This window comes from Halichoeres trimaculatus, unplaced genomic scaffold (assembly GCF_033239565.1).
Source record: "Halichoeres trimaculatus isolate MK-OKI-2021-1 unplaced genomic scaffold, fHalTri1.1 fHalTri1_scaffold_9, whole genome shotgun sequence".
Classification (NCBI taxonomy): domain Eukaryota; kingdom Metazoa; phylum Chordata; class Actinopteri; order Labriformes; family Labridae; genus Halichoeres; species Halichoeres trimaculatus.
In genome coordinates, this window is record NW_027437188.1 from 5408400 (window position 1) to 5422576 (window position 14177).

A 14177-nucleotide genomic window follows, 5' to 3' on the forward strand; every position below is an offset into this window, starting at 1 on the left:
ATTAAAGGGAATAGAAAGCAGAAAGAGTTTCAATCGAAGTGGTTGTTGCAGTAGGGGAATATGGAAGGAAATGCAGACTTGCATAAGTTGCAATATGAGGAAATTTTCAAAGACTGGCCTTATTCTAGAAGAAATGTTATGCCATTGAAAGGAAGCAGTTTTACTAAGAAAAAAAAAAGCAACTTCTTTAGAAGATGAAGACAGACACCCAAAATAAAGGGGGTAAATTGAGAAATTAAAAAGCTTCAGACTTTATTTATTTTTATGTTTCTATTTTATTTTGATTTTTCACTAATGATACAGTTTTTCTTATGTAATTTCTTCAATTACACAACTGATATGATGTCAATTTGAAAAATATTCTTGACTGGTCTTTTTTTAATCTTTTATACTGTCGGTGCAGTAGGTGGCGTTACAAGCGTTTATGCTTTCTGCCTGACCTTCATCAAACAACAAAAAAGACATTTTCCGTCCTCCGTCCACGTGGGGGCGCTGCCTTACAAATGGTCACATTGATATCCGACCACGCATGCGCATATGTTTTATTTTCAAACCGGGCACCATAACAGTCGAAACATCACGTTTTCAATTCGTGAAGTTCTGCCTCAGACAATTGTTTACGAATGGATTTAGACAGCGGAACATACGAGCAGGGTTTTGTTGGAATACGTTTTTGTCAAGAATGGTGAGTTTTTGTCGGAATAAACCAGCTAGCTCACTTTGCTGGCTAACGTTTAATGTTAAGTTGGCTAACGTGAAGTGTAACCTTGCTTTCCTTACTCACAAACCTTGTTGCTTTATATGTAATGTTTTCTGTCTTTCTATTTTTCCAAACATATAAAACATTCTTAAAGCCAATTTTGTATTTCAGTAACAACATGTTATATCCCAAAGAAGACAAGGAGAACCGCATCCTGCTATATGCGGTAAGATTAACACCGTTAGTTCACACAGTCTTTATACTTGATCATTTCCTTCACAGCAGTGAGTGATAAAAGCATGACCATACACAGCCTTACTTGGTCCTGTTCTATTTTGTTTACGTTTAGAGATTAGTATGAAAAGAATGGGATAATCTCTCGGTTTGGCCTGATTGCAGACGCTATCCACTCTGTAATAATCATCCGAATTTCTTGTGCACAGTGCAGGAACTGTGACTATCAGCAGGAGGCTGACAAAAGCTGCATCTATGTCAACAAGATCACCCATGAGGTTGAGTAAGTACAAGAAAGACGAGTCTTTTGTACTTCCACATATCCCTTCAAGACGTTTCATTCATTCTTTGGGAATTTACATTTCTTCAAATTATATAATCCAACCAGTGAAAATGATTTTTAGCTTGTTTCCTTTTGTTGCACAAGCCTGATTATTTGAGACTAAGACGGTTTGTAAGCAATATTAGTAAGCTTTAACTCCCAGTCCTATTGGTCTAGATGTCTCATACCCCAACATGCATGCTGTGTCCTTACAATAAGATGTGCACTTAGGGCTAACCTTAAATAATATCCTTTAGTGCACAGGTGTCAAACTCGTGCCATGGAGGGCCAAGAGGCTGCAGGTTTTCTATCCAACCAAGAACTTCACCAGCTGGGTTCACTGATTAGTCCCTGCTCTCTGCTTGAAGGTGAAGTAATCAGTGGAATCAGCTGGAGGAGTGTTTGGTTGGAAGGAAAACCTGCAGCCTCTTGGCCCTCCATGGCACGAGTTTGACATCCCTGCTTTAGTGGTTAAATTTGTCTTTTTAACTCAAACTCCCAGATAAGGCATTCATATTAGATTTTTCACGGTCGACCCCCCCAAAAAAAAAAAAAAAAAAAAAAAAAAAAAGAAGAAAAGAATAAGGCAGATCAGTGCACAAAAATGCTGACGTGGGTGTGTATGCATCTGCTGTATACTTGCATACATCAGATAGAATATACAAGAATGTAATATAACTGACAGCTAGACAGCTATGGGGAGGGTTTGACTCATATAGAGTACTATAAGATTAACACTCTTAGATAGGGAGTGTAGGTGCAGAGGAAACATTGGCTTGGTGTTTATTGATTAATCTGACCTTTGTAATCTACAGGAAATGAGCAATAATATAATCTGTCATGAAAATAAAGATAGTTTTCTTCAGCAGAAGTTTTTGGGACCCTGAGTAGCCTATTGCTACTACTGCCTACTGCTAACTGTGCACATCTTATGCCGCAGCCACACCAAACGCGAACTCGCAAATTAAGTCACGCGAATCGCCTGTAACGCGCCGCGTGAACGGCTGAGTTTGGACGCTGGACTATTTTGACAAGGTGAGGGGAACAGGCGTTAGCACATTCCTGCGCATATGTAGTAGAGAGCCCGTTCATTTAAAGACCGAAAGCCCAAAAGAGCAGCTGAAAAACAATGAGCTGTGGTTTCAAAAGAATGACAGGAGAGTGTGTGAAAGCTTTGGAGATCACAATCAATGCCTGCTGCCTCCCCCTGGTAATCTACCAGCCCTGCCTGGCTGTTCCCTGTGACCTCATCCTCTAACCCCCGAACCCCAGACCACCTGAACCCCCGACCCATGTTGCCGGAGGTCCTCCTGGGGATAATGAAGGGGTTGAGGAAAGAGAGGACAGCAGAGAACTTTCATCTTTTCCCTGGCTCTGCCCCTGCCCCGCTCTTTCCTCCTCTCTATCAGGCTCAAAACTCCACTGAGGAGAACACAGTCGGACTCAGTGATGACCCATGCAGGCAAATCCAGCTGGAAACTAATATTTACAGAACGTACCTCCAAAATCTGTCTCCTCAGAGACTTTCACCCGAGCCTGCTGCTTTTGTGCCGGTCTCTGTAGAGCACACGTCGTATCATATAACTCTGGATGATGACACACCGCACAGATTATTTTCTCCTCCATCTTGGAGTCGGAGCAGGTGGCGGTTCCCCCCAAACGTCATCAAATCAATGACGTCATGGGGGAATGTCATTGCCGATTGGTTGCCGCGGCACAGCCTTCATGCAAATTCGTATTGAAAATTCAATATTTTCAACTCAAGCGAATTTGCGTCTGCCACTCTTTGCATTGACTTTGTATGTAATCTCCGCCGCAAATTTGCGTTTGGTGTGGCCGAACCATTAGAACATACTTTTTGTGTTCATGCAACAATTAGTGAAAGTAAACTGTACTCTTCATTAACATAACTTTTAATATTTCCAAACACATTTCAGATCTTATTTGAAAAAAAAAAAAGTGATGTGGTCGGTACGCTCTTTCGGATAATCGTGAAGTATCCTCAAAGAGCACTTACTGAAAGCAGTTCTAAAATTTAAAAAAAGTTAACTGACAAATTAACCTTCAGAACTCATCAAAACATTTTAAAGTTCACTATACTTTTATTATTGCAGTCTTTCCATTTCATAGGATCAACCACTCATAAAATCTAAATTGAACTGCAAAATTAACTTTCTGATATAATGTTATTAACACTTATTAAGTGACCAGAGGTGAGGTAAAACATTTTTCATAAAATTTTACTTATAGAAATGATGGTAAAACTTACATGTGTACATGTGTCTTTCCAGTGAGCTGACGCAAATCATTGCTGATGTATCCCAGGATCCAACACTACCAAGAACAGAAGACCATCCCTGTCCCAAGTGAGTGTTACTTGTTGACATGTACTTCAGTGAGTCCGTTTGATGATATCCAATGCTTCTTAGCCTTTCTAACATCTTTAGTGTTTAAGCAATGAATGTCATATTCTCCCATTCACACAGACCAGTTCACTATTTCAGAGGCGAAAGTGTCAATCTGCCCATCAGGATAACTAATCACATTCTGAGTCAAACCTTGACTGCCATTCACTCAGTAGCTATTAGGGCTTCTGTACTCAGTGGAACATTTTGTTACATTGCAGAAATGGGGGAACAAATTATATGTGGAGTGTAACATGTCCTGCTCTACCACAGCTAACCTCACAGCCTTGGTATAGTTGGCCCATAGCCTAAGAGGTAGTACGTTTTTGGTTGTGGAAGTGCTTTTTGCTGTTACATTTTTTGACATTTTGGACAAATTTTACAGGGGCAGGAAAGAGATGAGGAGGAAAAAATGGCTTTTCTATAACTATTTGCTAGGGGTGTAACGGTACACAAAAATCACGGTTCAGTACGTACCTTGGTTTTAGGGTCACGGTTCGGTACATTTTTGGTACAGTATGGAACAACGCAAAACCATTTGCTTGTTAAGCATGTTTATTAAACCAAAAACTTGCCAATATACAGCGAGGGGGGAGGCTCTTCAAGCTCCGGTTGGTCGTTAGCAGCAGCCATGATGCACAATTCAGACACAAGCTCCTGTGGCTACGGAAGCGCTTTGATATTCATCTTCTGATTGGCTCACCGTGAGACGTCATGTCCACATGATATACACATGATCACAAAGCAGGAATCACCCACTTTTCTCATGAATATTAAAAGGCCTTCCCTGCTCAGCCAATCATAGACGAGTACTCACGTGAATATTAACGAGCCATGTGCAGCGGCTAACGTAAACTTACTGTACTCATTCGAATACAGCACTGTACTGAACCTAACAGCCTTATGGAGTGGTTCGGCACGGATACATGTACCGTTACACCCCTACTATTTGCTAATACTAGTTTTACACAAAAAAACTTTTATTCTGGTTCAAAGAATAGAAAACTAATCATACAAAGAAAATAAAAGTTTTGGGTTCTGACTGAATTTAGAAGCTGTGTGATTTGATTCATACATTATGTGCCACATGACTTATATCGGGCAGTGATTTGGCTGATATAAAGCAAACAGTCTGACTACAACCTAGTACTGACCAGTTAGCTTAAGTTTGCCTGGATCTTGCCAGGTTAAAAGAGGGCCTGTTTCATCACACTGAAAACTTTGACTGTAACCAAGTATCCAGTAAACTTGTCAACCATTTATTTTGAAAGTTGTTTTTATTTATCTTTTTTTTTTTATTTCTGCCTTATTCAGGCTGAGAGCTAATTCTGTCGTTTATGGGATGTGACTACAGTGACTCTGCTTATGTTGATGTCGCATCCATATCCTGAATTAGTCAGCTTCCCCTAACTTTTGCGTGCAAAGGGGAGATGTTTGCTTATGGGAGGAATTTCCCCAACTCATTGCTTGGGCAGGCTGGTACGCAGAAATGGAGCCAGCTCAGTGAGAAATGTAATCCAAGGAAGAAGGCTATAGAAAGAGATACTGCAGTTTACAAGAACTTATTGAACTGAGGATGCCTTGAATATTTCAATATTAAGAAATGTGTGACACATCCCTATTTTTTTTTAGTTTTGGTTAGTTACAGTCAATCCACACTTTTTATAAATCACCTGACCTGCAGACTAGAGCATCATCACCAGATTCACTGACAGCATTGTTGGGGAAGTTGATCAGAGTAAGAACTGAGTTTTGTGTCTTTTAATGGCCTGCTACATCCGATTCACTGATAAATGAACAAATGCTGTTAGACTCTGTTGGACTGGACACATCTAGTTTCTGACTATTTATTAATGGGTATGAGTGGTGAAATACAATGCAAGTCTCAAAGTGCAGACAATTCAGAGCTTAAATCTTTGTGTTTTCAAAAGTTGAAATATGTTCTCTCACATAAAAAGAGGGATAATGTGAAGAATAAATAAAACTGGGTCATTATGTTGTCACCATACATTTTCAAAGGAGGCTTTGTCCTCATTTTTTTGTGTTTCAAAGATTGTTAAATGTGTCTTTTTAACAGTGAGTTGAGCCATCGTGCAAGTAAATAACTTTTTAAAATCATTGTGCTGTTTCTTTTCAGATGTGGTCACAAGGAGGCAGTGTTCTTCCAGTCACACAGTATGAAGGCTGAGGTAATGAAAGAAATTGAATGTGTTACATCACCCCTGACCTTTAGTTTTAAATTGGATAATTCAGACTTTTTGAAGGAGGAAGTTCTTTATGGTTGGTGTGTGAGAAAAATGCACTGACACTTGGTGAAGTTTGTTCAACTGAAGGTTCTCTTTTTCTATGCTGGGATATGCACAGTAAAAAGGCAGAAAAACATTTTAAAATGGAGACAGAAAGTGATAAACTCTTTCTTCCTCTTTTCCATGGGATTTATTGCAAAGTGAACCTAAAAAAATGAAATTAAAAAATATTGAAATCATACAAACTAAAAATAAAAAATAACAGTCAATGTGGAGCAGAAAACCCAGCGAGTTCCAGTAAAAACAAACCTGAAGTCTCTTTTCAGGGGTTTATTCTCAAATCTTAAAGTAAGCATTAAGTTTTCTATCACGTTCAAGTTTCACGCACTACATCAAAGGAATATGCTGGTGCTATTCATAGCTATTTCTTTGAAACATGTCTGGCGACAAGAATTATTTTGGCTTTTTGAAAAGCCAAGAGGATGAGCTGACATCCTGCAAGGTTCAGAACCAATAGTCGGTATTAGTTTTTCAACCTTTTCCATGCTTTTGCTGATTGACATCCAATAATGTTTCAGTTTTAGAATAATACCAAAATAAAGTAGTGAGTTTGTCTTTCATTCCTGCATTTTCTCCAGAAGGCAGTCTCTTTCCCTTGAGTGCCTCATCCTGTTTTTCCAAAACTTTTGTCATTTAATTTCTCCCACTCATCTATTGATATTAGAAAGGAGTTGTCCCCTTCCTGATTTTCTTTTTTTTATTGTTTGCCTGCTCAGTTTTTGAAGACCTTTGCAATAACTTTGAGTTAGTTTTGAGGTCAGATTCAGACCAATTTGCTAAAATAAAGACTCGTATATAAATATACAAGGACATGATCCACATTTATTCATCCTACAGCAAGAATATTTACAGAGTTACAGCAAACAGGAATGTGTATTGGGCAAATTTTCCAAGGTTATATAAAAAGAATAATGTAAAGTGTCAACTAGAAAAAAAAATGTCCATGACAGCTTGGCCATAGTTCTTCTGTCAGCCACCACCTCCACAGGGTCCAGCAGGACTGAGCTGGACTTCTTCAGCAGTTTGTTTAGCCGAGCTCTTCTGTATCCTGTCCACTTTCAGCAGCTGAAATCCTTCCAATGTGGTGTTTGTGTCTGGAGTTGGCTCTGTTAGCCATATCTAAGATCTTACATAGACCTTATGTTCCCATACTGAAAGATGGAAGGACAGGTCCATGTCATCTCTTCTTGTGCCACAAATACACCAGATACATCTGCAGTCCAACTCTGTTTCAAAGTGTGTTGACTGCGCCAACTCAAACCGGCTGTGTGTTCAGTACGGCAAGTTGTATAACTGATAGAGAGGTGGGGTCACAAAGCCGAGAAGTTCCAGACAAGAACGTGAACCCACGTGAGCTTCTACTCTTGCGAGTGCCGTATCTGCGTCCGGCACTGGAGCCAGCTGCAGCTTTTATCCAGAGCTGATGTGAGTGGCAGCTTGCGGAAAATCCGCACCGAATCTGAACTGCAACTGTTCTGGAGCCAATGTGAGCACAGCATAAACTTAAGCGTCACAGCTACATGTCTAGCAAAAATAGGATAGCTGCTTCTTACTTTTGACATGACAGACCAGCCACACAGACAGGCTGCAGTGGAACGGATCCAGTGTAAGTTGACACTGAAAACCTATCTGATCCGTTGCTGTAACAGAGTAGAGACAGACTGCCGATGCATCTGGTGTACTTTAGTCGTTAGCCCACACAACAGCACCCACATGTCATCAGCTCACGGGGAACATTGGACCTAGCACCGGTTAGCATTGACATGCTTTGAGCTGCCAACAGCTGATATCTCTATGGTTTCATGTGGGATGTCTGGACACACAGTATCAAAAAAAAAGTAAAAGCACCTCTGATAACGTAACCAGTTTGATGTCAAAGGCTCACAAATGAGCCATGAAAAGTAACGACAGGCTCTAAATACAAAGAGAACCAAAAAGAGATGGGAGAAAAAAATGGAATGAGAAAAAAAGGAACGAAGAGAACTGCTGGCTCCAAAGCACAGAAAGATTTCACAACTTTGACCATTTTGATACACTTCCATATTGCTGAATAGTCAGGATCTCATAGTTTACTCAGGGTTTGATTCAGGCTCCATTCCCTAAAGTTTTTGTCCGAAAACCACCAGCATTGTCTGAAACAAATATAACTCCATGTGACTTTTTAAGGGGACTAAATATCTCTTCCACCAATCCCTGACCATTTCCATTAAAACTTATTCTGTAAAAAAAGTGCTGCTCTGTTGGCACATTCATTTCTAAAAGCTACTACGGACTCAAAGTCTAGAAACCATCTGCATTTGTTGGGCTGTGACAAAAATGCTGCTGTCGTTTTGTTTGAATGCATGTTTTCTTATGTTATGTTACTCCTCCATTCTAAGCACATGTTCCTTTTCATTGACAGGATGCTATGAGGCTGTACTATGTCTGCACGGCACCTCACTGTGGACATAGATGGACTGAGTAAAGCTGGTGAAAATGAAGGTTCTTCAGTTAAAACTTTTTCAAGTCATGTTGTTTTTTACTGTCACAGCAGTTTGTGTGGCACCATTTAAGAAAATTATGTATCAAAAGCTTTTGTAATAGTTATCCCTTTCAGACATTTTTTGTGAGATTAAATGATCCCCTTGTTTTAATTGTCTTTGGGTCTTTGATGTGGATGGTTAGTTCTACTTTTGCTGGAATACTTCCCATTAGCAAACACTTAACTGGTCATGTGTGACTCATCACTTTCTGGGTTTTCCCACTTCCTGTTTCCTCCTCCAGTAAAAGCAATCACATTGCTGTATCTAACAAGAAACACTGCTGATACAGTTTAAATTCCCCATGACTTCTGATATCAACACGGAGCAGTCACACCTGATCAGCTGTACACAATGAGTGTCACAGCTGAACCATCACTGTGGAATATTCACACTATTATCTCATCTTCCTTCTTTCTCATGCAACCAGTTATCATTACAGTCTGCACAGATGATAAAGACGTGACGAGCAATAGCCACTTTATTAGGTACACCTTGTTTGTACCTAGTTAGACCCCCTTTTGGGGCCTTAAATCTTTGTGTCACAGATTCAAGGAAGCGCCGCAAACATTCCGCTAGTTGGGGGGGTATGAGAAAGTTTAAATCACTGTACCTTTGAGTATTAAGGTAGTGTCATGGATTATCACTGTATTTTTCTTATTACACAATGAATATCCATGTGGTATCACACAGTATGTCTCTTATTAACGATGCACACTGGTGATATGAGCAGTGCAGGCTGCAGGCTCTGCCACTGCAATGCATTTATAATAAATGTTCTGTTACAAGTAGCGAAGACATTCTGAGTGTAGCTTGTGAGCTATAGCTCTGTTAACTTAAAAGGGCAAAGTTGGGAAATGGAGCTGGCTTTGTGTTTTAGGACTGGTGAACTTTTCAATCACAGGGAGTTGTGAAATGGGGTTCTCCACACTACACACAAGTTTGTGTTTATCTCAAACTAAAGATACACCGATCACATTTTTGACAGAGAAGGCCAAGATTGCCAAACATGTTATGTCATCTGAAGGTTATGCCACTCCTAAAGGTGATAAGACTGTGTCAGTGAGCCAAAAGATGCCTGGTTTTTGACAGGTTGAAACAGAGGTAATTAATTTAACCATGGGGAAAAGAAGATGTTGCACCTGGAAAAAATTTAGGTGTGTCTGAGAAAGAGGAGATTGGCAGTATAATCTTGGGAACATATAATCCTGGGAACAAGTCTTCAGGCACTTTTTGACCCACTTCACACAGTATAAAAACTCAGCCTGTGTCTCTTCACATCCTTACTTTGGAGATATTCTTCTGTGACAACAGCGACAGGTAAGAGGCTCTGTGTCCTAAACTTTTTGTTTCTTCAAAAATATAAGAAAAAAAAATTAGAAGTTCTTTTTTCAGGTCTTCAAACTGAATGATAAGGATCATCTTTGCAAAGTTCCTATTGGTTAAATGTTGGAAAGCAAATTAAGAAAAAACAAAAATGTTACATTCAGTGACATGTTTTAAAGTGCTAACATAACATGTAACCAGGCTTTAATTTTCTTTCTTGTTCTTAACACACAAACTACAAAACCACCAGGCGTCCAGTCATGACAGAAATATGCTGCCGATGCTGCCCATTAAATTGTAAAGTTTGCCCATCTATACTGACTCTTTTTCATTCTACAATGCTACAATTTCATTTTGTAGATGCTTTTGTCCAAATTGACTAACAAGACACGCAAGAATTGAGACAGAAGGGAAAATTATAGCTAGTCCGGCAAAGTAAAGAGGTTTTTTTTATGTTAATCAGAATGGTCAGTTAGTTCTGTTTTGGGATTGGTTACAATGTTCATAGTTTATGACAAGTAGATCAGCACCTCAAATGTCATTATGACAGCATTATTTATACATGTGGTGTTAAGGGGCTGTTATATTAAAGTTTTACTGTTGCTTATCAAGAAATGACTTAAAAAAAACATAATATTATTGATTATTAATTTTTGGTGTTTGATGATCAGTCCAAAACAATGAAAAGCTTTCAGCCTATCAGATGGTGTATATCAATTAAACTGACAAATAGTGCACAGCCTGGAAAAGATGGTGGCAATATTCTTTTTAACAGTTCTAACAGGAACCAGATTAACATAGATAGAAGTCATTGTGTCTTTTGCCATGATTGATGTTGTCACACATCAACATAATTTTCCCCCCATGGGACTGATTGGTTCCAGCAATGACGGCACATTTTCACATTTGTGTTCTTGTTTTGAAAGTCATATTGTGTTGAACTCACCAGATTAATAACCCTTTCTACCCACTCTCTTGTTGTTTTCCCCAGACCCTGTTGCCTTCACAGCCAAGCTGAATGTTGACGACAGCTACCCCAAACACTCTGGAGTCCTGAAGTTTGCCAATGTGTTGATCAATCAGGGAAATGGCTACAACCCTGAGACTGGTGTCTTCACCTGCCCTAAAGAAGGCCTCTACCACTTCACTGTGCATGCGTCTGTGTATGGGCGCGGTCAGTGCGCCATATTCCAAGGTGAAGAGAAAGTGGTGTCTCTGTATCACACCTCGCTGCCTGATAAGTGCAGTCAGATGGCCAGTGTCAGCAGTGTGATTAAGCTGAAGAAAGATGAAAAAGTCTCAGTTAGACTCTTTGCTCCGGACAAAAATGACATCTTTGCAACTGAAAGTAACGACACTGTGTTTGTTGGGGTTCTTTTGGGCTGATGACAAAAGAGTTCAAATCCAAAGTTCCCATCTATGCCTTTTCTTTTCATAGCAACCTGAGGAACTTTCAGTTTATGCTGACTTTGGTTCTTCTTTTTGGCAAATCAGCACTCATGCACCTATACTCAATTTTTCTATGTTGTTATGGTTTACTGGGAAAAATCACAGCCTGCTTTCTTTTCTGTTTTGTTCTTTTTTTTTCTTACAAATGCATCACTTACCAAGAATATTTGCAGTGGAAATAGATGAAAATGTCCTTTATCCAACTTCTGTAGTTTGTCTGCTCTGTCACTTTGTTTTGTCGCCATGAGAAACAATAAAAGTCACAGAACTGAAACTCTCGTCCCAGATGGTCTTTTTTTCCCCCTTATGTTGGTCGTTAAAGTAGGAGCCCATGGATGAATTCAGGCTGTAATAAGGGAAAAAAGTGCAGCCATGCAGTTTGACCATGAAAGAGCTGAGAAATACAAGGGAGGGAGGTTTTTGACTATGAAATAAAATCTACCCGGTTCTTTAGTCGAACAACTCCCAACGATCACAAGATGAGAATCCATTTCTCAGTTCAGCTTTAATTGTGGTCACAGGTAAGGTTTACAGCACAGGTCCCAACAGAATGAGCTCTGATATCCGGGAGCAATATAATTTTATAACAATCACTGCAACGCCTAACACCCGAGAGTAATTGGCCAAAAAACACGACTGGCACCCCTGTCTCAACCCACAGCTGGTGCCAGGTTTCAGAGAGATGTGCTATCAAAGAGTGGAGTGTGTTGAATCAGAGCATGGAGCTAGGAGACTGGGTGAAAGTTTACACAAGGTCGGAGAGACCTCAGGCACAAGCTATCCTTCTGTCTGCCAGATAAACATACATCAACACTGAACACAGCATATGACTTGATTAGAATGCTGAATTATGTTGATTATTACAAAAATATATAACAACCAGGAGTGGGTCAGGACATGCGAAGGGCTGCAGTGACTGGGAGATGCAGGGGTAAACTTGGAGTAAAATAGGAACTACTTTGCACAAATCTGAGGCCTGACATACTCTACAGTCATCAGGGGGTGGTTCTAGTAAGAGATTTAAATTTTCACACTCATTTTAACAAGGTCAGACACACCTTTTTATATCATCTTAGAAACATAAGCCTTACCTGGAACTTGTGCTGCAACTGCAACATGTGCAAAATGCTGCCAGAGCTTAAACACATAAAAAAAAGAACCCCTCACATCACCCCTCTTCTGAAAACTCTGCACAGATCCTCTGTTTCTTTTGGAATTGATTTTAAAGTTCCTGGTTTTAAAGCTCTAAAAGGCCTTAGTCTTCCATATATTGCAAATCTTGTTTAATTTCATACTCCAGCTCGATCACAAAGACCCTTGAATGCTTTCCTTTGAAATTTCTCTCTAACAAGCCAAGGAGTCAGTCAGGGAGCTTTTTGTGTCTATGCCTCAAAGCTCTGGAAGATGGCAAGCTCTCTGGGTGTTTTTAAGAACAGTGGCTGTAGGTGTGAGCCGGTTTGCAAAAGCAACAGCATGAATGCAAAAGCTACAACACAAATGCTAAAGCCACAACACAACGGAAGTGCAACCACAACAGAAGTTAAGAGGACAGTTTTCCTAATGGACACAGAAAAGTTGTGAGAGTAAGTAAATTATTGTTTTCTTTTATCAATCAATCTTTATTTGTATTGTGCCAAATCATAACCTTATACCTTCAGCTATGATAAATATAGCTCTAATGCTAACGTTTTTGATTCATAAAGCTAAATATGAGATGACATTTTTTTTGGTGAACAAAAACATAAAAGCGCTATGAAGGATATTACAAGATTAGAGCCCTACAAAAATTTATTTATTATGGATCATTGACTTACTCTTGCGACTTTCTGTGTCGGTTGGGAAAACTTACCCCTGTAACTTCTGTTGTAGCTGTACTTTTGTTGTGTTGTGGTGTTTGCATTTGTGTTTTTGCTCTTGCATTCCTGTTGTGGCTTTTGCCAATCGTCTGACACCCACTGGCCACCATATTTAAGGGCAAACTTAAATTTTAACTCTTTAAGAGGTACCGCATTATTACAATTATTCATTTTTATCGCACCACTTAAGATCAATTTTGTTATTCTTTCATTTGGCTGAGTTTGTGGTATTCATTAGAATCAATTTAACTGCGCTAATTTTAGTTTTAGTTTTGGAAAATTCAGAAAGTTTCTTGCACATTTGTGTTTAAATGTAACAAAAGTGCTTTAAAGACAAGTATGACTTTAAGTCAGCCAGTTGGTGTAGTTTATTACATTGAGCTGACAGCGCTATGGGAGGACTTACTGAAGGAGGAGTTTTGAAACTGAAAAGTGGATTTGGCCCCAGCAATGGAACAACTAAGTAGTTAAGCGGGGGTTGGTCCGGTAGAAGCAGGGTTTAGAACAGGGATCTCAAACTCGTGCCATGGAGGGCCAAGAGGCTGCAGGTTTTCTTCCCAACTAAAAACGCCACCAGTGAAATCAGCAGGTGGAGTTTTTGGTTGGAAAGAAAACCTGCAGCCTCTTGGCCCTCCCTGGCACGAGCCTGAGATCCCTGGTTTAGAAGGTTCTACTACTTAAGGAAATGAGGATGAGTGGACATAATTTGCAAAAAACAGTACAAGAAATGCCAGACAAGGTAGTTCGGACAAGTTAGTAGATCCTGGATGTGGCTGTGTGCTCTGCTGCATGAGAGGATTTGCTCCTCTCATGCAGCAGAGCACACAGCGTAGCCTGGTCGGGATGATACCAGTCTAAGCCAAAACCTTGTCCTAGCTTTAAGTTCCCTGTTTCCTCTCTATCATCTTAATACAATTTTTTTTCTCTTTTTGTTGGGCCAGGCAGAGTGCAGGCCATACTCAGGGCTTCCCTGGTTCTGAAGACCCCTCTGCCACAGTGCCTCTGAAATATTTAAGAACTGCTCCTGCAGACACAAAGCTCCTTGGGTTACCAGGAAAAC

At 39.8% G+C, this 14177-nt stretch overlaps 1 protein-coding gene across 1 annotated transcript; it reads left to right on the forward strand.

Annotated features, from left to right (window-relative positions):
• Window positions 1–523: 523 nt before the first annotated feature.
• On the forward strand, window positions 524–11426 carry polr2i (RNA polymerase II subunit I). The gene is made up of 7 exons (XM_074680387.1): window positions 524–685; window positions 872–926; window positions 1144–1217; window positions 3548–3622; window positions 5799–5850; window positions 8369–10109; window positions 10804–11426. Exons 1-6 carry the CDS (start codon window positions 624–626, stop codon window positions 8429–8431), a joined length of 381 nt encoding a protein of 126 aa, XP_074536488.1. The 5' UTR covers window positions 524–623; the 3' UTR covers window positions 8432–10109; window positions 10804–11426.
• The last annotated feature ends 2751 nt before the right edge of the window (window positions 11427–14177 follow it).